The sequence below is a fragment of the Elephas maximus genome, chromosome 27 (genome assembly GCF_024166365.1).
Source record: "Elephas maximus indicus isolate mEleMax1 chromosome 27, mEleMax1 primary haplotype, whole genome shotgun sequence".
In the NCBI taxonomy this organism is placed as follows: domain Eukaryota; kingdom Metazoa; phylum Chordata; class Mammalia; order Proboscidea; family Elephantidae; genus Elephas; species Elephas maximus.
The window spans coordinates 23,058,364-23,082,672 of record NC_064845.1 but is presented as its reverse complement, the minus strand read 5'-3'; the positions used below and the strand labels follow the sequence as shown (position 1 = coordinate 23,082,672).

At 42.0% G+C, this 24,309-nt stretch overlaps 1 protein-coding gene across 2 annotated transcripts in view; it reads left to right on the top strand.

The window, feature by feature from the left end:
• The window catches only part of PLCL2 (phospholipase C like 2), a 214,500-nt gene extending 199,005 nt beyond the window's left edge, over nucleotides 1-15,495 (top strand). For both annotated transcript variants that reach the window (XM_049870667.1, XM_049870666.1), the window contains exon 7: nucleotides 13,901-15,495. In XM_049870667.1, coding sequence (XP_049726624.1) covers nucleotides 13,901-14,080 — 180 coding nt within the window. In that variant the 3' untranslated portion in view covers nucleotides 14,081-15,495. The remainder of the gene's footprint in view (nucleotides 1-13,900) is intronic.
• The last annotated feature ends 8,814 nt before the right edge of the window (nucleotides 15,496-24,309 follow it).

Genomic DNA, 24,309 nt, shown 5'->3' with positions numbered 1-24,309 from the left:
CATTTTGTTGATTTTTTAAAAGCTACACGTGTCAATTGTAAGCATTGTTGGTTGATCACCTATGAAAGATAAAAATGACAATATATAACAATATATAAATATAACCATAACAATCTGTCTGTATGGGAAGTTAGGCATATTATTTTTCCATTGTGCAGGTGGAATATTATATAGGTTTAAGATGTTCACAATTGGTCCTGAGACTATAATTCCCATGTTGTTTGGTATAAATTCAATACTTAAATTGATTAAATGCAACTACCAGTCCAAGAAGTCACCCACGCTTTTCTTCGGCCAGTGGAATGACAGAGAAGAGTTAAAAGTTCACCTGGGGTGGTTGACAGGCTGTTAGGTTATTGGGACCCAGCTTTCCTTCTCAAAGTTTATTAAATGTCTTGTCCTAGGGTTTCTGCTGTATAATTAGGGAGAAGAAGTAATCCATTGCCAACAGGCTTTAGATTGCTTCTCTACTTCAGAAGCCAGTCCTTAAGACCTTACTCCCATTAAATAGCCATTAAATATTACCTTTTCTTTTCTTTCCTTCTTTCATCGGCTTTGTTGAGGTATAAACCAAAAAAACCAAACCCGTTGCCGTCAAGTCGATTCTGACTCATAGCGACCTATAGGACAGAGTAGAACTGCCCCATATGGTTTCCAAGGAGCGCCAGGTGGATTCAAACTGCTGACCTTTTGGTTAGCAGCCATAGCTCTTAACCACTATGCTACCAGGGTTTCCTTGTTGAGGTATAGTTTACCTAAAAGAAAACGCACCAATTTTTTTTGTGTGTGTGTGCTTCAGGTGAAAGTTTACAGCACAAATTAGTTTCTCATTCAGAAATGTATACACAAATTGTTTTGTGACATTGATTGCAATCCTCACAATGTATCAGCACTCTCCCCTCTTCTACCCCAGGTTCCCCATGTCCATTGGTCCAGGTTTCCTGTCTTTTCCTGCCTTCTCGTCTTTTCTTTTGGGCAGGTGTCACCCATTTTGTCTCATATACTTGACTGAGCTAAGAAGCATGTTCCTCATGTGTGTTGTTGTTTGTTTTATAGGCCTATCTAATCTTTGGCTGAAAGGTAGACTTCGGGAGTAGCTTCCTTGCTGAGTTAGCAGTATGTCCGGGGACTATAGTCTCTAGTCTCTGTCAGACCAGTAAGTCTGGTCTTCTTTTTGTGAATTTGAATTCTGATCTACATTTTTCTCCTGCTCTGTCCAGGACCCTCTGTTGTGATCCCTGTCAGAGCCATTGGTAGCGGTAACCAGGCACCATCTTGTTCTTCTGGGCTTAGGCTGGTGGAGGCTGTGGTTCATGTGGTCTGTTAGTCCTTTGGACTCCTGTTTTCCTGGTATCTTATAATGGAGTATAAATGAAGTCATATAAATAGAATCATATAGTATGCAGTCTTTCGTGTCTAGCTTCTTTCATTTACCATAATGCTTTTGAGTTTCATCCAAGTTTATATCTTCTTCATAATTCATTCCTTTTTATTGCTGAATAGTATTATGTTTTATGGATGTACCATAGTTTGTTTATAATCCACCAGTTGATAGACATTGGGTTGTTTCCAATTTTTAGCTATTATGAATAAAACTACAGTGAATGTTTACATGCATGTCTTTGTGTTAGCGTATGTCTTGTTGGTATGATTCTCTTGGGAAAATAAGAGTGGAATCGTTGGGTCACATGGTAAGTGTATGTCTGACTTTAAAGGAACTGCCAGCTGCTTTATAAAAAAAATGGCTGTATCATTTTGCATTCCCCCAGCAGCATATGAGAGTTCCAGTTGTTCTGCATCCTCATCAACACTTAATATTGTCAGTTTAGCCATTCTAGTGAATGTATAGAGGTATTTCATTGTGGTTTTCATTTTAATGACTAATGCTGTTGAGCATCTTTTTTTTTTTTTAATTTTATTAGCTCTTTAAAATTTATTATAAAGGCCTTAGTGTGGTTTTCTTTATGTATCTTCTGCTTGTGGCTTGTTGAGGTTCTCAGATATGTGGGTTTATAGTTTTCATCAAATTTGGAAAATTTTCAGCCACTGTTTCTTCAGTGTCATTTCAGTGTTCATTTTTTATGTCTCATCTTTTCTCTCCTGTTGGAACTCCAATTATACATGTATCAGGCTACTTTATATTGTCCTATAAATCATACTTTTTCATTTGTCTTTAATTTTTTTTTTTAAATAATTGTTTTGTCTGTAAGTGTATCTAAAGCAATGTTGGTATGTCTTCTGCAGTATCTAATCTTCCGTTAATCCTACCCAGAGTATTTTTTATTTCATATATTGTTAATTTCTAGAGGGTTAATTTGAGTATTTTTTTTAATATCTCCATTTCTTTTCATGCTTATATCTTCTACCTTTTTACATATAGAATATGCTTACAATAGTTGATTTAATACCTTGTCTACTAATGTTACCATTTCTGGTTCTGTTTCGATTGATGGATTTTTCTCCTAGTTACGGGCCCAATTTTCCTGCGGCTTTGCATACCTGCTCATTTTATATTGCGTGCCAGACATTGCGAGTCTTACACTGTTTACTGCAGGATTTTTTTGTTGTATTCTTTTAAATATTGTTGGCTTGGTTCTGGCTTTGTCTTGATTCATAGTTAAGTTACTCAGAGTTAGTTTGAGTCTTTCAAGACTTACTTTTAAAGCTTTGTTAGGGAAAGTCCAGAACAGTCTTTAGTCTAGGGCTAATTTGACCCCACTACTGAGACAACTCTGGAGAGAGCTACTTTTCTCCATTGGTCTCCAGTGGGCTTGTGGTCTCTCTGCTTATCTATGTGTATTTGCTCCTTTCTCCTCCCTATTCCAGTTAGCTTCCTCTAGTCTGCTCACTCATAATTTCTGCTCCTTTATAACTTGGCCTTGCCTTTGGAGAACTTTACCTGGTGCCTGTGTATTAGTTTTTTCTACTTTGGGTGGCCCTGTGTGAGCTCTGAGGATTGTTTTACCTGCTTCTTTCTGGTGGTTCATTCCCTGGCCTTGGTAATTTCCTTACATGTAAACACAGATCACTACTTGGGCAGAATTTGAGGGAACATTGCAACATATCTCTGAGTTATTTAATAATCTCTCAATATCTCTCTTCTAGCTCCCTCCTCTCCAATACTCTGCCCCTAAAATTCTAGCTACTCTGACCTCCAGACTCCGTCTTCTCAATTCAGTGAGACTTTCAAGGACTCTGTTTGGGTTCCCCTTCTTGCACTGCAGCTTGGATACTTTCAGGCTGTGAACTGGACACCCTTTTTGTGTCTCTTCTCTCAGGGATTACTGTCTGAAAATTATTGTTTCACATATTTTGTTCCATTTTCTAGTTGTATATCTGCTTTATTCTTTTTCTGTGTCATTTCTTCCTTCCCATCTCCTGTCTAATGATCTCTATTCTGCTGTTTCATTTAACAAAAGTAAAAAGAGAAAGATGCTCAGTTTGCATCTCTCCAGTTTTTGGGTGTTAGGAAGAATTTTCAAGATTTTTATGACTTGTCAGTATGACTACTGCATATTTTAGAAGTTTGTTACACAAATTATGTTATGCCCCTTTGGTTGTTGCTGGTGGTTTTTTGTTTTATCTTGTATTATTTTTACAGATCTTTACTGTTCTTGCTCATTTCATCAGGAATGTAGGAAGGATATTCTCTAATGCATTTTCAGTCGACCAGCTTAATCGGGAACTTCTCTTACCTTTATTTCCTACTTGTTAAAATAGTGATAATTTTTACTCTTTTCATTCATTACCATTCCTAAAATGATAGAATCTCATACAGAAGAGTCCTGTCTTAATCACTCTGCTTTGGTTACAAGGAGCAAACACTCACTCAGGCTTGTTCTCAGAGCAGGGGCAGGAGGGGCAGGAGAGGGACAGGGACTCTGGGGACTCTGAGACCAGAAACTGCAGTTCAGCCTCATGGAAAGTTGTCAGAACCCAGGCCACTCCAGAGGTAGCTACTTCTCTCCGCAGGCCTGTTGTCTCTCTACTTGTCTTTGTGCATCTGCTCGCTCTTCTCCCTCTGCCAATCAGCTCTCTCTGCTCACTCAGTTTCTGCTGCTTTATAACTTGGCCTTGGCTTGGTCTGGCCCTTACTGCACCTTATAAGCTCCTCCCCCCCCCCCCCCCCCCCATGTTTCCTAGTTCACTTTCCAAAGAGAGGAAATCTTACTGGCTGAGCCTGTCATTTTAGCTCCAGACCAGAGGTCCTAAAGTTTTAAGCCTTGTCTTGTGTAAAGTACCCTTGGATTCAGTCCACTGTGGCCAGAAATGTATTGTCACATGGTATAAAATATGGCCTTCTTAAATGACTGGTTCAGTTATCTGTTGCTGTATAACAAACCACTCCAGAATAGGTGACTTAAGACAACAATGATTTATTATTCTCCTCATCCTGTGGGTTGGCTGAGCTCAACTGGACAGTCTTTCTGTTCCATATGGTGTTAGCTGCTATTATTCATGAAGCTTTATTCATTTGGGAACTCAGCTGGGGCTGTAACATCCAAGATGGTTTCATTCACATGGCTGATACCTCATCTGGGGTGATTGGAATGGCTGGGGCCTAGCTAGGCCACTCTCTCTCTGTCTTCTTCTTCTTTTCTCTCTACATGGTCCATAATTATTTAGTAGTCCCACCCAAGCCCCTTTATATGGCTGCTGAATTCTAAGAGAGTAAAATCAGAACCCAGATCTGTAAAAGCCTCAAATTCATAGAGCATCACTTCCTCTATGTTTTATTGATTAAGGCAAGTCTCACATCCAGCCGAGATTCAAGGGAAGAGGAAATGGACCCTATCTCTTAATTGAAGGAGTAACATACCTATACTGGGTTAGGAGGAATTACTGGTGGTCATCCTTGCAAATAATCGACCACAGTGACAAAAACTGTGAATAAAGGAGTTTCCCTTAGAAGGGCGTGGGAGGCGTTGTAAGACTTGGTCTCACAAGACCATAAATCCGTCAAATCCAACCGCCTACCACTTGCACTAGAATACCTCCGAAGTTAAGAAGTTATCGACTTCCCTTGCCAGCCTGCTCATTGTCATGCAACTTCAGTTATGTTCTGTCTTATGGTATATAGAATTTGTCATCTTATAACTTCTTCTACTTACTAATTATAATAATGCCCTCAACGCAGCATGAAATGATCCTCTTCTCTTCTTCAGCATGCCTTCATATGTTTGAGAATGGTCATCTCACTGATTTGGGTCAGACGTGCTCAACCTTCCACAGATTCTTGGATGGGATGGTTTCTAGGCCCCACTCCATCTCTTCCCATGGTCTTCTGACGGCTCTGGTTTGTCCGTGCCCTTCATAAAATGCGGTAGCCAGAATTACCACCATACTTCAGAGGCAGGGTGGTCCAGTCAGCCCATAGTGAGACTAGTAGGTCTGATTTTGCCCACAGTCTGAACGTTATCTTACTGTTAATATAGGCCAAAATCATGTTGGCTTTTACAGCATCTGTATTGTATCTTGGACTTACAGTAAGCTGTAACAACCCAAGATATTTTCCAGATGAATTACTGTCAGACTAGCTCCCCCCGGCCTTAGACCACTCTACCTCAGAAAGAATACTAGAAACTAAACCCGGGAAAACAGAGATTTGTTCTTTTTAGAAACGTTAAGACTCCTGCCAAAAAAAATAAATAAATCAGATAGATTTTGTGCCTGGTAAGACATTAATCTTGATTTCCTTCGTTTTTATCTGAGATACAGTATTTACTTTGAAGACTAACATCTCTTTCCTTTCTGTAAATTACCGTGACCGTCTACATATGACTGCTTTTCATTATCGATGCTAATATCTTTTAGTTATTTTATTTATTATAGGTGGTGCATTATGTTGTCTGTTTCCCTGAAAAACTGTAATTGACTGAATGCCATTTCTGTATTTAGTATGTGAAAACTCTCCAGAATGGTCCAGAAAATCAAACTGCAATAGCGATTATCATCAGACAGGCTGTTCTTTCTGATCCATTTAAAACACAGCACCTCAAACATTTGGATCTCCCTAATGTGGAATTTGTTGATTATTCAGCTAATGTTCGATTATACAAAAGGTGTGCTTAAAAGAAATAGTGAGAAGGAAGCACCTATGTGTGTGCTCTGTTTTTACTAGTGTTTTGGGGCCTTTCACACTCAGGAGTCTGGCCCTGCTCATCTCAGTGTCCCCCGACCCTTCACTTCCCCCTCTGTGCAGTTGTACCTCACTCTCCTCACCTCTGGCCCTTGTTCCTCAGCCAGAAACTTGCTTGCCCCCACTGCTTTCTATGGCTTGCTCATTGCCTAGGGGCTCAAATAGCTGTGCTGAGACTCACACTGCCTTTCTCCTGAACCCCTCCCCCCATCTCTGCCATCAGAGTGACCAGCTCTGAGCCAGGTGAGGTCCCTCTCCCACCTGCTCACCACCAGGATGCATTTCGCCCTTCCCATGGCCAGGTCTGTAGCAGAAGAGATGTATTTAGAATTGGAACTTAGAAAGCTTAGAACTTAGAAATGATGGTTAGGCTCTAAGGCATCATTTGTTGGAGTCGTGGTCACTTTGGTATGGAAGACAGCATCCTCCCCAGCCTTTGACCTGCTGAAATCCTTTCCTGCTCTCTGTCAAAGCCCAACTCAGACACCACCTCCACCACAGTTCTGCCTGAGTGCACCCCACCCTCCATTTTTGTTGAATTAAATAAAACGTCTCATCTGAGGAGAAAGGCATTCATTCTGGTGTAAATTAACTTTAACCTTACATTTAAAATCGAAAATGATCAACCACTGTACAAACTTTTGAGCACAATCATTGGTAAATTGAAGAATCACTGTTAATGTGATGAAGTAGCCAAAATATGCGCAAAAAGGTGAGGAGAAAATCAAGGGGCAATGATAGCCCTCAGATCAACTCACTGTCTTTCCATGCTTGCATAATCAAGACACTGCATTGTGCAATCGAAACGTCTCTTTAGATTAAGAACAAATCAAGGACTAAGAAGCATGCTTACATCACTATTCATTTACTCTCACACAGAGCCCCTACATCACCTCTGTCAATACTCCTTAACCCTTAAAGGGTGGAAGTCAAACCCTTGGGTGAGGGAAGACAGGCTTCCTGCTGTTGTGAGGCAAGTTTACTGGCAACACGTTCCACTCCTGTCAAACGTGTAGGGTACAGAAGCGGAAGCAAAAGTACAGAAAAAATAATGGACTATTTCAAACAAATTTAATATTTAATAAACATTCCCTGTTGCTCTAGGTTTAGGTGACTCTGATGATCAGGAATCTTTTTTCAAGGGTAAAGTTTATTGAAATTCAGTAGGAAGGGCTGGCCAAGGTCACAGCCTTCCCTTAACTGATTAATGTGCTACGTTCTCAGCCGGCCTCAGAAGCCCTCTTGAGAGGGGAGCTGTCAATGCATGATGAGTGGAAGATTTAGAATCAGTAGCCAAGATTCCTGCAGCCCATTCATTCAGCTTTTTACTCATTCCTCCTTCAACAAATGTGAATTGGAGATCTGTATAACTCTTCCTGGGTTTAAGCAGAGGAAGAGTGAATTGTCTGCACAGTTGTTGATATGCTGGGTATTTTAAAAGGTGGGCTGTTTCACTCTGCTTGCTTTAAGGTATAATATGTAACATGTAGAGTTCAACTCTTTAGTTTGGGCCCCATGGTTTAGTTTATCCAAAAAGAAAACAAAACGTTTTCTGCTTAGACTCTATCTTATACAAGGCCCTTAATCTCTCTAAACTCAGTTTCCTCATTTATAAAATGGGATAGTAATTGCACCTTCCTGGCAGTTAAGAGACTCTCATGAGATAATCTTTGTCAAGGGCTTAATACAGTGCCTGGCACATAGTAGTCACTCAGTAAATAGTAACTCTTGTTTCCAAAAGGCTTTGCTGGTAGACATTCCTGCATACATAACTTTTGACATATCATAGCCTGTGGTTTCAAACTTATGACTGTGATTACATCTGCAGCCCTTTTGTGCTCAATTGTGGCTTTAAGAAATACAACATTAAATAGTTTCCATAGCACTCTGAAAAGAGGCTTGTGCCTTTGGCCTGTAATCCTGAATATTTATAAAATAAGCAGTTGCCGTCAAATCGATTCTGACTCATGGCAGTACCATGTGTGTCAGAGTAGAGCTATGCCCCATAGGGTTTTCAGTGGCTGATATTTTGGAAGTAGATTACCGGGCGTTTCTTCCCAGGAGCCTCAGGGTAGACTCAAAGTGCCAACCTTCAGTTAGCAGCCAAGTGCATTAACTGCACCACCCAGAGACTCCTCTTATGAAATACCAGATTGGAATATATTCAGTTTCTATATGAGTCTCCCATCGCCCAAAACAGTGACCACAGAGTATTTATTAAAAGGCACCATATTTGCAGCCTCATTCTGTGCTATGCAAGATAAATAACCAGTGAAGAACCTCTGACTTCCTGCCAACCTGGCGTTTATTTCATGGCCATGAGATCGCGTTAGGGTTTTGCAGGTTAAATTCCCTGATTTTAGTTGCAGAAGATGCTCAGGTGAGGGACAGCAGAGGAAGCCTGTACTGGCTATGCCATCACCTCAGAGTGATGCTGAGGGTGCCCCTTGGAGATCTGTAGGCTGACAGGAAAGAGAAGGCACGATGGTTTCACTGGAGACGTAAGACATGTGCAAATCAAACTACCAAGCAAGGGTCCAGCATGTGGGCTGGTGTCAGAGTCACTTAGGGTAACCATCTGTCTTCTTCATTTTGGGCCGTCGTGCCCTTCAAGTATCTGCCCCCTTTGCTTTATCCCAGAGTCAGTCTTATCCCTATGGGAGACAGATGGTATCTGCTCTCTTCCTCTCTGTGTTCCCAAGTGGACAAGGAAGCCCAGAAGGAGGCTGCCTAGTCCACACCTGTCCAGGTGAACCTTCTCTGCTTGGGACCTTCAGCCCCGGAACAGCCCAGATATCAGTGTGGGCCCCAGACGTGGTGAGGTCAAACTGTTTACATTAAAACAAAAAAAAGTATGACTATTTCTGTGCCTCCTTCAGACTACCAGAATGGTGTGAGTGTCTTCGTCTTTCTCCTCCCTCCCACTGAGTGTTACTTGGCAGGAAAGTGTGTGCTGGGCTCCAGGGAGTGGCTAGTGGCCACACTGGATCACTCACCTCAGAATTAAGTCAACTTTGTTTTTCTCTAATTGATAGTTTGACAAAAGGGTTTTTAAAAAGTTAACTGGAGTATAGAACCCCTATTGTTTTTAGCTCTGTGTCTAAATAAAAGCGGTGGATTTGTGATTGTTAATTTTGGTTACGAAAACTATGCAGCCCAAACAGTTGTGCCTTGACATAGTTTTAATATGTTAAAATCTCTGACATGTTCTGTGATTATAAAAAAAAAGTTTAGGTGATTAGCCAAGTGTTGAGCAAAGCTGGGGTGCTGGGTGGCGTTGGCATCTGCCGTCCTCCTTTCCTGGCTGATCCAGTCCCAGGTAAGTCACGTGCACAACCACAAAGAGTGCAGTCACCGAGGCTCACAGCGAGGGCCGCAGAAATGCAGCCACCGCCCTTAGCTATGCCTTTTAAAGATCATTTTTTGAGTCAAAGTAAGAGCCTTAAATATTTTGACCGAAGATTGTTACACATCTTTCAAGATGAAAACCAAATAGAGTTGTTGTGAAATTCAGAGTGGAATATGTGAAACCGAGCAGGCTTTGAGTTTCTCGCCTGAAAGCATTGGATAAGGAGTCTTCAAAACCCAGCACCCGGTGTGGATGGCTGGCAGTTTCTTAAGTAGCCTTTGCTGTGTCTTTCGAAGCAGTGAGATGTGAACACAGCTACAACACTACCACCTCTTTCAGAATTGTTCTTTACCCAGTCTAGATGATGCGACTCAAAAAGACCTGCCAGGTGTGTAGCTTTAGATACATAGGTCAAAATAAAGGTGATGTGGACAGAGTTCAGCAGCTCCCCAAACCCAGGTTAATCGCCAGTGAGGCTGCTTTGTGCCCGCTCTGGATAATGGCCGAAGGCCTTCAAAATGCTGTCATGACTTGTCTGGGCTTGGGAGACCTAAGATTCAGTCAGATAAAGACATCTGTTGTTGCCACAGTGACTATCCCACATCATCTGTGATTCCTCTTTTTAAATAGCCTGTCACCCTGTGGTCAAGCTGTATCTGCTGACATGGCAAGATTGTCAAGACATGGCTTTTGGTGAGAAAAAAGGAAACTGAAGAACAGTATTAGAAGCCTTGATCCCATTTATGTAAAAAATAAAATAATATAATATAAAATATATAAATGCAGAGAAAGAGACAAATTGTTTCGGGCAGATGTGACAGTTAAAAGGGAGACTTTCACATTTTAGGTACATAATTGCATTCATTCCCAGAGATCTGTTGCGCCCTCACTGTGTGCCTGGCACTGCTCTAAGCACAAGGATCAGCAGGGACCAAGAGATAGAAATGGCTGCCTTCATGGAGCTCGCATTGAGCAGGAGAGACAGACAGTACACAGAGCAGTGGAGTGTGTCAGGTGTTAATACAGGTAGTCCTCGACTCATCACGTTTTCAAGTTGTGACGAACCACGCTTACAACTTCTTTATTTTTTTGTGTGTGCATCTTATTGTTAATGTTGTGTACTACATGCAGTGTTGTGTCACGGGATTTGGTGATGTTATTCTCAGATGTTGACTCACAGATGTTCATGTCATGATTTATAAAGATACTGATAATAAGAGGCAATAATAACTAAAACTAAAAAAACATGAAGTTAAAAAAAAATAAATAAAAACACGAGGTATTCAACCTGCGTCAGAACTGACTTATGATGGAATCTTTGGAATGGAACCCCGTCATAAGTCAGGGACTACCTGTAGAGGGGATGGAAAAGGCAAGTCAGGGAAGGGGAAAGGAGATCGGTGGGCAGGAGCAGGAGTTTCTGTTGTGGATAGAGCTGTCAGGGAGGGCATAACTGAGAAGCGTGCCTCAGGGTAAAGCTGAAGGAGATGAGGGAGCGAGCCATGTGTGTTTCTGTGGTAAGCGCCTCCCCTGCAGAGGGAGCCAGGAGTGCACAGGCCTAAGGCCAGGGAGGACCTGTGTGTTGGAGGAACATTAGGACCCCAGTGTAATTGGGGCTGAGTGGACAAGGAGGAGCTGGAGAAGATGAGGATAGCTGGAGGCAGAGGCACAGGCCCTATAGGGCTGTGAGAAAGGACTTTGACTTTCACTCTGAGCTACATGGGGAGCCACTGAGGAGTCCTAATGGGGGTAGGGAAGCATGTTCTGACGTGGGTTTTAGTTAGATCTCTCTGGCTGATGTGTTGAGAAGGGGGAAGCAGGAAGACCAGTCAGGGTGTTGCCGTAAACCCAGAGAAATGATGTGGTGGCTTAGACCACAGTGGTGGCAGATGGGGTGGTGAAAAGTGTTGAGAACCTGGGGATAAAGGGTGTAGGAGAAGAGGAGGAACCCTGATAACACCAAGGTCTTTGCTGTGAGATTCCATAAGAACAGAGTTGCCCTAACAGAGGAGCAGGCTGGCGGCTGTAGCAGGGTATCAGGAGCACAGTTTGGGGCATGTTAAGTGCAAGAGGAAATGGCAGGTGGGCATTTCAAACAAAGATCCACTAATTTTCACTAATAATGATAATATTTGGTATTTAAAAGAATGGAGTAGCTAATTACAGCCTATTAAAACTGTGAATTTATGTGGCAATCTCGCATATGAAGGCAAATAAACGCTTCAGCAAGAAATTATATTCCTGGCATAATATGCTATTATTTATACACAAAGACATCAGAACTAGTGAAATTTCAATATATGAGTTCAGCAATCAGTAAGAATGAACAAAACTGAAGCTCCTTCAGTTAAACTAAGCAATGGAACATCTATTCATAGCTACTAATTAAGGGTCTCTGTAAAGCAGACAAATTATAAATGGTAAGTGGTAAATAGCAAACTATTCTGTGGAGTCAGGCCTCATGGTGGCTTAAAATTGCATTGCAGTTTGGTCTCACCAGAGCCTGAATTTGATTATAATCCATTTGTCTGCCAAGGTAAGTCCTTAGCTGGTACCTTTTGCAGCTGGCTCCAAGCTCTTTTGTATGGGAGTTCACCCACTCCTCATGTATCCACTATCTCTCTGACATTTTGCATATATGACAATAGTAAAACATCTGTCTATTTTGTGCACTAACAAAGTAAGTCTGGCAGTAATGGACACCGAGGTGTGAGGTGAGAGAAACACTGGCTGTGATGGTTATGTGTCAGCTTGGCTGGGCCATGATTCTCAGTGGTTTGACAGTTATATAATGATGTAATTTGGCAGTTATATAATGATGTAATTCGGCAGTTATCGTAATGATGTAGTCATCCTCCATTTTGTGATCTGATGTGGTTATTCTCCATTTTCACATAATGCCAATTTACACTTAACAACCTGGTCTTTGGAACCTAACCATGTCAATAAGTGAGGGGTGGGTGTACTTTAAAGGGACATGCATTTGGGAGGCAGTTCAGAAAGAAAAGGAAAAAAAACAGAATGGAAGGAAGAAGGGACAGTACCAAGGATAAAAATATGACAAAGAGTCAAACCCTAGAGGAATATTAAAGAAAATAGTAGAACCAATGGAAGGCCTGAGGAAAGGAAAAAAAAGCCAGTGACCAAGGAGAACAAGAAAGAGGGAAAGGTAATAGCCTAAGTAGAAAGAAATATTAGTGGAAAGATGGTTAATTCGGAAAGGAAAAATAGAACAAAGTCAAGTGAGAATGTTGGGGTATCCACCAAAGGGGCATCATAGCACCTCTTCTCTCAGTGGCCTTGAAATCACTGGCAGGGATGTCAGCCCAGTGGCTCTCAACCAGGGGCAGTGTTGCTCCCCAGTGGGTATTGGCAATGTCTGCAGACATTTTTGGTTGTCACATCTGAGGAGGTGCTACTGGTATCTAGTGAATAGAAGCCAGGCATGCTGCTAAATACCCTGTGATGCACAGGATGGCCCTCAGCCCTCACAACAAAGCACTGGCCCGTCATCAGCTCAGATTCCAGAATCTCACTGACTGTGCCTCAATGCACCCCACATTTTCGGACCTATATGTGTGTTAGGCTGCATATATGTCAAGTCAATGTTCAACCCTCACAAAAGATATTACAGTTTGGCTGAGAAGGTTTATCCAGAGTATAAACTTCATTCCTTCATCCTTTCACTCAGCAAATACTCACTGAGGACCTACTGTGTGCCTACTACTGTTACTGAAGGCTGTGTAGGCTTTAAAAACAATCTTTAGAGAGAGAGGAGAGTAGTGGTTGCCAAGAGTTAAGGGTGTGGAGGGGAGGGGGCATGGGTGTGACTGTAAAGTCATAGCAGAGGGAGATCTTTATATGTGTCATGATTACAGTGGTGGCTTCATGAATCTACATGTGATAAAGTGACAGAGAACTACACACACCTTATGTCAGTGTCCGTTTCCGGGTTTTGATATTGTACTCTACACCTTTGTGTGTAATGATGTAAGATGTAGCTCTTGGGGGAGCTGGGAAGAGGTACACAGGCCCTCTCTGTACTACATTGGTAACCTTCTGCCGATCTAAAGTTATTTCAGAATGGAAAGTTAGAAAAAAAAAATCTTAAAAGGAAAAAACAAAGACTGGCCAAACAGTTAACGAAAGATGTACACACAGAGAACCCTCTACAGATCTATGATGGAAAGGGCTAGAAAGACAGCAGGCTTCTTTAAGTCTGGTGTTGAAAACTGGAAAACCAAACTTGTTTTCTAGTAAAATTGACCTATTCAGTTGCAGAGCCAATAAGAAATAAATACACTTTCTTGCTGAATCAAAATATTTCTCTTTCAGTGAAAGAGCTATATTGTCAAGCTACAGTAGTAAGTCCTATCATATCTAATACCACTTAATTGCGTGTTCTGTTACAGGGACAAGCAGATCTTTTGAAATACGCTAAGAACGAGACTTTGGAGAACCTGAAACAAATCCATTATGCTGCTGTTTCCTGTGGACTGAATAAACCAGGCACCGAAAACGCCGACACCCAGAAGCCACGCCGGAGCCTGGAAGTCATACCTGAAAAAGCACATGACGAAACTGGAGAATGAGGGAACTTTCTATCAATCGTTATGGAGTTCATAACTCTAGGACCAATTGTAGTCACATGGGACGTTTGCTTTGCACTCACTAATGAAAATAATATTTGGAATTTTCAAGCACAACTGGAATAGCTAATTACAGTCTGTTAAAACTGTGAATGTATGTAGCAATCCTGCGTGTGAAGGCAAATAAACTCCTTGACAAGAAATTATATTCCTGGCCAAAACATGCTATATTTGTATACAAAGACATCATAACTCAGTTCCGGTGTGAAGAAGAGTATCCTCTCTAGCTCCATTGAGAAACAGACATTTTCCTAACTGAAAACTTTCTTAAGATGAAAATGGATTGGATCGTCAAGTTAGTATTTATTGGAGGAAAAAAAAAAAAACTAACGTGTACATTTTACTTATGTGTGATTGCCAGGGTCTCTGGGTTGTAGATGATTTTGGTGGTGTGCTTGCTGAGCCACAATTGCTAAGGACAATGTAATCGGGCAGGTTCCCTAAATTCCCAGGGCACCTTGGAGAGCCATCACGTACAAGGAAAACGTGCAATCGGACTGAAGCTCCCTGGCTGAAGACACGTGCTACGTCAGCAAATGGGAATCCATACCATGTAAAAGCAACCAATCTGGAAGCAACACATTGTAAATAGTTTTTCATTGTGTGAAGTAGTGTTCACATTAAAAAGATGTTTTATGATATTTCTCCAATAGCAGTACATGCTTTTTAATGAAACTTTAAAAACTTCTAGCTCAAAATACTGTCTACTCTCGTCGTTAGGTGCCGTTGAGTCGATTCCAACTTACAGCAACCCCATGTATCAGGGTAGAATTGCCCCAGAGGATTTTCTAGGCTGTTACAGGAACAGATCGCTGGGTCTCTCCCCCTGGAACCTCTGGATGAGTTCGAACCGCGAACCTTTCGGTTAGTAGGTGAGTGCTTAATCATTGTGTCATGAGGAGCCAGTCACTTGTTGAGCAGCTTTGTCAAAACTAAGGTACTTGTCTGGCTTGACTTTGTTTTCCTTTTATAACCTTTTGACAGTTTAGGTAATGGTAGCTGACTGGCTGTAAAGCAAACCGAGACACCCACAGCGTCCCCTCGATCCTTCTGCGTTAGCACCCTAGTGAAGCATGCCATCAGATGGCACCCACGTAAGTTGAAGGCAGGTAGAGGGGCTGAGCAGGTGCAGCTTTCCTACAGCCAGCTGAGTTTTTAATCCAAGCTTTTATTTTTCAAGTCACTGAAACTTGGTGCTAGATTTGAAGCGATACTGGACCCTGCAGCCTAATTACCACTGCTCCCAAACCAAAGTAGATTTCAAATTTCAGAAGATTAAACGTTCTCGAAGTCTTCAGCAGCCACTTTTCTATTTGTCCATTTTCTTTTCAGTGATTCAAGTGCGTGAGCCAGATAAGGGTGTGCAGGCTTCAGCTTGCTATCTTAACAGTTATTTTCTTACAGTTCGGGAGATGGTCAGGCAGATGTAGTCAGTTCATTTCTTCCAATTGCTCCTCAATAACCTTTTAAAAAATAATTCCTTTGCTCCGTTCTTGTCATTTGCATTCTAACAGTTTGCTTATTCTAAGGTACCCATCTTCACTGCCCCTTCTTATGGATGTAATTCCAGTTAGAAAATGAAACCTGTCACATGAATGATAACAGGGGTCTGCGCACACCCCAGCTAACAGCCAGCCAGTAGCGTAGACTAACTTTGAGATTAACTCTACAAGAAAAAAAAAAGTAGAAAATAGCAAAGAATTAAAAGTAGATTTATAGAATGAGAAATAAAGTTATGTGTCATTTAGATTATTGTTAGCAATCCTTGAACATAGCTGGTAAGTAAATAGTGATATTCAATTCAAGGCGAAACTCCAGAAATCATAGAAAATGACTTTTAAAGTATAATGAAATTGGGGAAAAAAATTGGTACACTTACAGTAACGGCAAGCACCGTATAAATGCTGATTCTGACACATAACTCATCGTTTAATTTGCAGTAGTTTATTCAGGCTTAGAATCCACAAATTTTAGACGTGAAGGGGCCTATGAGAGCACTTGGTCTGACACGTTCTTTTCCAGATGCACAAGTTGCAGACAAAAAAAAATGCACTGCCCGGTGTCATGGAGTCAGTTAGGGGTGGTATTGGGAGCTCTGCTGTGCCGCACTACAAAGGCAACCTTCTTTGGACACATCTCTTCAAAGGAATAAGCTGAGTGATGGAAAAAAGCAGACACACTGCTTTGGGGGTTGTTCCCAAAGTTGCAGGGCTTCTCCTGAGTCTGCCCAGGTCCTGTCCCAGTATTGTGCCAACCTTCATTTAACATGATGACCCCAGTCAGTGGAGCATGCATTCATGGGCTCATCGATCTATGTATTCATGGGCTCATTGAGCTATTCTCTTCTCTTTCTCCCATTGAAATCTATCAAGCTGGCTAGGGCCAAGGTTACAATTTATGACCTTTATAAGCAGTTTTACCTTGCAGAAAACCAGCTGGCCTGCTCTGGGATTGAACCTGTGAAGGCCTTATTATAACCCCCACTAATCAAACAAAAACGGAAAGCCCACACCTGGGTTTCATACATTGTGACAGCTGGGATAACATAGTTTCCTTATGTCATCTGCATTCCTTACGTGGGGGCGCCCATTTAAGGTACCTGTCCTAAATGCAAATGACGCCCTCTTACATTGGCTGATGTGTACTTCTGCACATCACTCACAGTTCGGGGGAAAGTGTGATCAGAAGCAAGATGAAAACAACTGGTAAGGCGCTGAGGACACAGAATCAGGAAGAGTTGGACGAAAATGCACAGAGACTGGCAAACACCCTCTCAGCTCAATGGAAATAAAAGTTCACACTGACAACCTGTGAGTCAAGCCGGGTTCAGATTTCCAGCACTCGTGTTGACGGCATGTCCACAGAGTAAATCTTGAGGCATCTGTGAACACGCCAAGTACATTCTCCTTCCTCTTTGCACATTCTTGTTAAATCCATCCTCTACTTAAGATGTCCATGGGCTTTGGTGTGTTTTCTGCATTGGCCTGTTATCTGCTTTCAGCAGCTGTGGCTTCTGGATAGTGGGAAAGAAGGTCTGTAAACCCAAAATGCTTACCTCCTTCATCTCTGGGCAGGTGTGCCCCAGAGGCCAGGGCATGGGGATAGAGGTCTTCTTCGGTTAGGTGTTACCTAAATCTGCTGAAGGTTGCTCTTCTTCACGTGCACGGAGTTGGGACATGCATGCGCTCAATGGGGAGACGTCATCCAGCTTGCAAATGTTTCCATATGAAAACTTCATCCTGTAGCTTCATCGTGTATGGTAAGGTGCTTTGAATTTGTTAGATCTTTAATTAAGTGTTTAGTCAATACATGAGAAAGGCAAATGTTAGTACACTCACAGCATAGCTCTGCTTTACCCACCCACTGAGTGAGAATGCTCAAGCTGGGTATATCTTTCTAGCATTTTCAGTGGTTGCTCATGTCTTGATTAATGTTTGATAGGAGCAGACAACATTTTCCATTTTTCTTGTTAGGTGCCATCGAGTTGTTTCTCAACTCATAACAACCTAATGTGACAAGTAGAATTGCCCCAAAGGGTGTTCTTGGCTGTAATCGTTATGGAAGCAGATTGCCAGGTCTTTGTCCTGCAGAGCTGCTGGGTGGGTTTGAGCCGCCAACATTTCGGATTGCAGCCCAGCACTTAACACTTGCGCCACCAGGGCTCCTTAACGTTTTCAGTTATTCGAAAGAATTTCCTATTATGTTTGGCACTGGACCTCTTTGTTGAGGCTGTGTGCAAAGGACTGTGCTTAAGTCACTGCATATCATTTCATCCTTTCAACAACTGGAAGGTATTTATCTGATATTAGACATGAATAAATGATGACTATAGACAGGTTAACTAACTTACTCAAGGTCTCAGAGTGTTCATGTTAACATCTAAACCCAGATCTGTCTGCTTCACAGATTACACTCCCAAGCATTATGCTGTACTCTCCTGAGTTCCACATACATACTTCGCCTCTGAACTACAAGATGGGTATTATACAGAACAATGAAACAATTGGCATTTTATCCCTTTCTTGCTGAACATGAGCTCCCTAGAAGCCACCATGGTCTACCTGTCTTACTGAACACATTCTGGACACGGGATTCACCGTGAGCAAAACCAGACACGTTCCTAGCTCCCATGGAGCTCACAGTTTAGTTGGAAAGAGAGAGACATTTAACCAAATAATTACAAAGATACAGGTACTATTAAAAACCACAGGAAGTGCTCTGAGTAGCCAGTACCAAGAGGCTACTGGATTCACATCCTGGCTGAGTATTGAAGGGAGGTGTTCTTAACCTACTTTGCCTCTGTAGCTTAAAAAGGATTAAAAATGCCTCTTTCCCTCACAGGGCTCTTGTGAAGACTGAATAAAATTTTTAAAGAACTTAGACCAGTGCCTGGCTCAGAGTGGACAGGCTGTATTATTACCATTAGTTATTATGGAAACGTGATGCTTTGGGAGTGTTAATGGGGACTTCGCCTGTCTTGGGAAGATGTGCTGGGTGTCTAGTGCTCTGTTACAAAACCCTTCAAACCTAGTGTCTTAAGACAATATTATCTCATGGCTCTGTGGGTTGACTGGGGTCAATTGGACAAGTCTTGCTTGGGGCCTATCACGCGGTTGCAGTCATATGTCAGCTGGGGCTGTGGTCATCTGAATGGGTTGGACCTCCAAGATAGCTCATTGACATGGCTGTTGGCAGGTTGCTCAGCTTGGGCTGTTGGCTGGGCCACCTGCACATCACCTCTCAATATGGTTTGGACTTCTCAGAGTAAGGCGCTAGGTTCCAAGAAAGATCATCCCAAGGGTGAGTGTTCCAAGATACCCAGTTAGAAGCTGCAAGTCTTCTTGAGGCTTCCTCTTGAGAGTGCCAGAATGCCACGTCTGCTGCATCCTATTCTTCAAGCAAGTCACAAAGGCCTGCCCAGTTCAAAGGGATGCAGAAATCAACATCTCCTCTTGGTGAGGGCGTGGCAAGGTCACACTGCAGAAAGAGGACACCGGATGGGAGATATAGTTAAGACCATCTTTGGAACATACAGGCTGCCACAGAGGGTTCTCTGAGGAAGCAGTGTTTAAGCTGAGGCCTGAAGGATGTAGGGGAGGTAACTAGTCAAAATGCCATTATCACTCCCACACCTTCAGAAAAAGATTTGGGTCGAAGTCAGACAATTCAGATAGAGAAGCCAAAAAAAAAAAAACCCATTGCCACTGAGTCGATTCCAACTCATAGAGAAGCCAGCATGTGCAAAAGCCAGCGATAGGAAGAATTTAAAAGAATGTCAGATTGTAAGGCAGAGAATAAAGGGGAAAAAGTGTGAAATGTGTTGGTAAGGGACCTTACAGGCCTTATCAGAGACTTTGGTCTTTTTTTCCTAAAAGGTTAGAGTCAAACATCAATTTTATTGTATTTAACCCACCTTTTATTGGTTTTACTTTTTATTGGTTTTACTTAACTAGAAAAGTAACAGATACTCTTTGTTACCAAAAAGCCAAATGCTGAAAAATGCAAATTGAAATGTGCATGTGCCCCACACATTGTCTCCCACTCCCTGTATGAAATGGCGTTGCCAACTCCTCCTTATGTGGAGCACTCCCTGTATGAAATGGCATTGCCAACTCCTCCTTACATGGAGCACTCCCTGTATGAAATGGCATTGCCAACTCCTCTTTACACAGAGCATTTCCTGTATGAAGTGGCATTGCCAACTCCTTACATGGAGCACTCACTACGAAATGGCACTGCCAGCTCCTCCTTACATGAAGCACTCCTTGTATGAAGTAGCATTGCCAACTCCTTACATGGAGCACTCCTTCTATGAAATGGCATTGCCAACTCCTTGTTACGTGGAGACATTCAAATGCCACCTGCTGCCCCAACAAATGCCCCTCCACCTCCTCTCTGAGAAGTTCTAACTTTAATAACTGTCAAGGAAATTTAACAACTCTCTTTAGGGATCAGAGAAATCAAAGGATCAAGCCTTTAAGAAGTAAAGCTATAGTCTGGAAGATGATAAACAATTCAATTTTGTGAAGTAGAATAATTTTTTTTTATTTTATCAAAGCCACAGATGGTAGGTAGAAAATAGGGAAAGTTGGAGCTCTTAACAACTTATGTTTAAATATGACTATTAGAATTTGTAAGAATAAGTCTCACTCAAAACCCTAAACCAAAAAACTGTTATAAAAATCCTTTGGAAATGGACTGTTGTAGCCAATGTTGAGGTGAAAGTTCTAGGCATATAACAAAATATGATATAATAAATATTCAATGCATAAAGGAGGCATAATATGAAGAGTAAAAGCCTCCCACCATCTCCCCTCAGCCTCAGTGCCAAGAACTGACCATCCTTAATAATTTCTGGGTTTTATTCTTCTGATAATTGTCTTCCAAACTTTAGATCAGAGTGCTGTGTAACAGAACTTTCGGTGATGATGAAAATGTTCTGTATCTGTGCTGTCCAATACGATCATCCCAGCCACATGTGGCTATAAATTTTAATTAATTAAAATTAAATAAATAGTGCCTCAGTCATACCAGCCAAATTCTAACAATTCAATAGCGACATGCGGCTAATGGCTACCATACAGGATGGTGAAGTTATTAGAGAATATGCTTATGCCTCTGCTTCCTGCTTTATCAACTTTAAAAAGACCTGCTGACTCCCAACTAACAAATATAAAAGCCTTTGTTCATGTCACTGCCCCTCTCTCTGTCCTTCCTCAATTCCCAATCCCTGCTAGAAATATTTATTTTTAGTTCTGCTGGCTTGCCTTTACAGCTGTGTTTTTTTTTTCTTTTTCCTTTTTCTTTCTCTTTATTATGATGAAAACATGCACACCAAAACATCTGCCAACACAACGTCTTCCACTTTACAAGTCAATGACGTTGATTACATTTTTCATATTGTGCCACCATTATCACTATCCTCATCCAAAATACTCCACCACATTCACCTTCTATAGTTTATAATAATATATTTAAAACTCTTTCTTGATACATCAATTTTTTACTCTAATACTTTGATCTACCACCACGTTAGACCAGAAAATTAATGTATTTCAGCATCTCCCTCCATTACTTCTGCACTCACAACTCCTAACCACCACACCACTACTTGTATATTGGCAAGGTATACGGATAGCATTAATATTCTATAACTATAAACCTTCTATGTTTTGTCTAAGATAACTCTAAAAATAAAAAATAATAACCACCCTTTAGAATATTACAGTTACATAGAAAGGAGTTCTTATGAGTGTCTAAACCTGCAACTCCCACATATCTATCAGTTTGTCATACTGTGGGGGCTTGCATGTTGCTGTGATGTTGGAAGCTATGCCACTGGTATTCAGATATAAGCAGGGTTACCTGTGGCAGACAGGTTTCAGCTGAGCTTGCAGACTAAGACTAGGAAGAAGGACCCAGCAGTCTACTTTTGAGAAGAATTAGCCAGTGAAACCTTATGAATAGCAATGGAACATTGATATAGTGCCGGAAAATGAACCCCCCAGGTTGGAAAACACTCAAAAGACTACTGGGGAAGAGCTGCCTCCTCAAAGTAGAGTCGACCTTAATGACAAGGTTGGAGTCAAGCTTTGGGGACCTTCATGTGCTGATGTGGCACGACTCAAAATGAGAAGAAACAGCTGCAAACATCCATTAATAATGAGAATATGGGGGCGGGGCCAAGATGGCTGACTAGGTAGAAGCTACCTTGGATCCCTCTTGCAACAAAGACTCGGAAAAACAAGTGAATCGATCACATACATGACAATCTATGAACCCTGACCATCAAACACAGATCTAAAGAGTTGACCTGAGTGACAGAGACTGAGAACGAGCAACCATGGGGAAGCAACAACTGTTTTCGGAGCCTGGAGCCAGCGTCCCAGTCAGAAAACCTTGGCGCCGGGCTTTGGACTGGGTGCAGGGGAGCTGAGCACAGCATCCTGAGATGGCGCAAACACGGGATGCAACCCTAGCCCCCAGAAGTGACCTTGGGGGAAGCCCAGCCAGTGCACGCAGGCAGCGCAGCGATGCGGCTGACAGGAGGAGAAGTCACTGGGAGGCAGTGACTGGTTTTGGAGCCTGGAGTGTGGCGTCCCAGCCAGGGAACCTTGGCGCTGGGCTTTGGACTGGGAGCAGAGGAACTGAGCACGGCATCTGAGACAGCACAAGCAAAGGACGCGGGCCTGACCCTCGGGGGCAATCTCGACCCAGCCAACACACACAGGCTACACGCGCCTCGGGAATCTCAGATAAAACAGTCATCACCGAGCAAGATAAGTAACTTTGTCTATGTTCCAGGGTTCTACTCTCTCCTATCTATCTGATCCCTCCCATCCCCTTCCCAGGCGGCTTCATTAACATTGGAATTTCCTGAGCCAGAGACTGAAGTGCTCTGCAGTTTTTTTGTTGTTTGTGGGGTGTTTTTTTTGGCCTGAGAGAAGCAGCTACAAAAAACCCACGGACCAAAAATCCTTCCCTGACTTCCCGAAATTGGACTAAAAATACAGAATCAGCTCCAGCCAAGCATATGAGATCCACAGTCTTGGGCTTTCATCCCTACAGGGAACAAGGTGGCTATTATAATGCAAAGGCAATTCTGATAGGGATCTGACTATAATTGTTTTAGCAGATTACTGGAAAGACAACTTTCCCAGGTCTGATATCTCTGCCTATTAAACAGAGCCCTCACTGACCCACAACAGGGAACTGAGGGCTGAAGCTCCCCCCAGACCACCTATCTCCTGCCTTAGGGGTCTGAGGATGGTGACACCTACCTATCTGTAGACGTACATGCATTGGGTGCCTAAGATACACTTGCAGAGCCCACCCACCAAAGTGCTTTAGGAATAGAGACAGACCTACCTCACTGGCACTTGGGGGAAGCCTGTCAACATCCTGCCCCCCTGGAGTGTGACCCCCTGCTGCTACTAGAATCTGGTGCACACAACTAGCACCACTACTCTTCTAGGTGGATAGGTGACAGTCTGCACCACACACCTGATGACCCAAAATCAGATTCTACTCAAGAATAGTGAATGGACTCTTAGGCTTCTATATCTGGTAACAGCCCAAACCAGCTGGTAATAGAACATTAGTGATTCAAGGGCTACAATAATCAAGACAGCGCAATCTAGTAGCCCATCTACATATATTGAAAGAAAACAAAACAAGATAAGACTCAGTGAGCAAATATAAAATTAATCACTGCAATATCTTACAAATGGCTCGGAGACAGCAGTCGATATCAAACCACATAAAGAAGCAGACCATGATTGCTTCTACAACTCCCCAAATTAAAGAATCAAAATCTTTTCCAAATGAAGATACAATCCTGGAATTGCCAGATGCAGAATATAAAAAACTAATTTACAGAATGCTTCAAGACATCAGGGATGACCTCATAAATAAGGCAATCTACAGAAAAAGCCAAGGAACACACTGATAAAGCAGTTGAAGAAGTCAAAAAGATTATTCAAGAAAATAGTGGAAAAATTAATAAGCTGCAAGAATCCATAGAGAGACAGCATTCAGAAATCCAAAAGATTAACAATAAAATTACAGAATTAGACAACTCAATGGGAAGTCAGAGGAGCAGAATCGAGCAATTAGAATGCAGAGTAGGGGACCTGGAGGATAAGGGAATTGACACCAATATAGCTGAAAAAAATCAGATAAAAGAATTAAAAAAAATAAGAAACCCTAAGAATATTGTGGGACTCTATCAAGAAGAATAACTTGCGTGTAATTGGAGTTCCAGAACAGGGAGGGATAACAGAAGATACAGAGAGAATAGTTGAAGAACTGTTCACAGAAAACTTTCCTGACATCATGAAAGACGAAAGGATATCTATCCAAGATGCTCATCGAACCCCATATAAGATTGATCCAAAAAGAAAATCACCAAGACATATTATCATCAAACTTGCCAAAATGGAAGATAAACAGAAAATTTTAAAAGCAGCCAGGGATAAAAGAAAGGTCTCCCACAAAGGAGAATCAATAAGTTCAGACTACTCAGCAGAAACCATGCAGTCAAGAAGGCAATGGGATGACATATATAGAACACTGAAGGAGAAAAACTGCCAGCCAGGGATCATATATCCAGCAAAACTCTCTCTCAAATATGAAGGTGAAATTAAAACATTTACAGATAAACACAAGCTTAG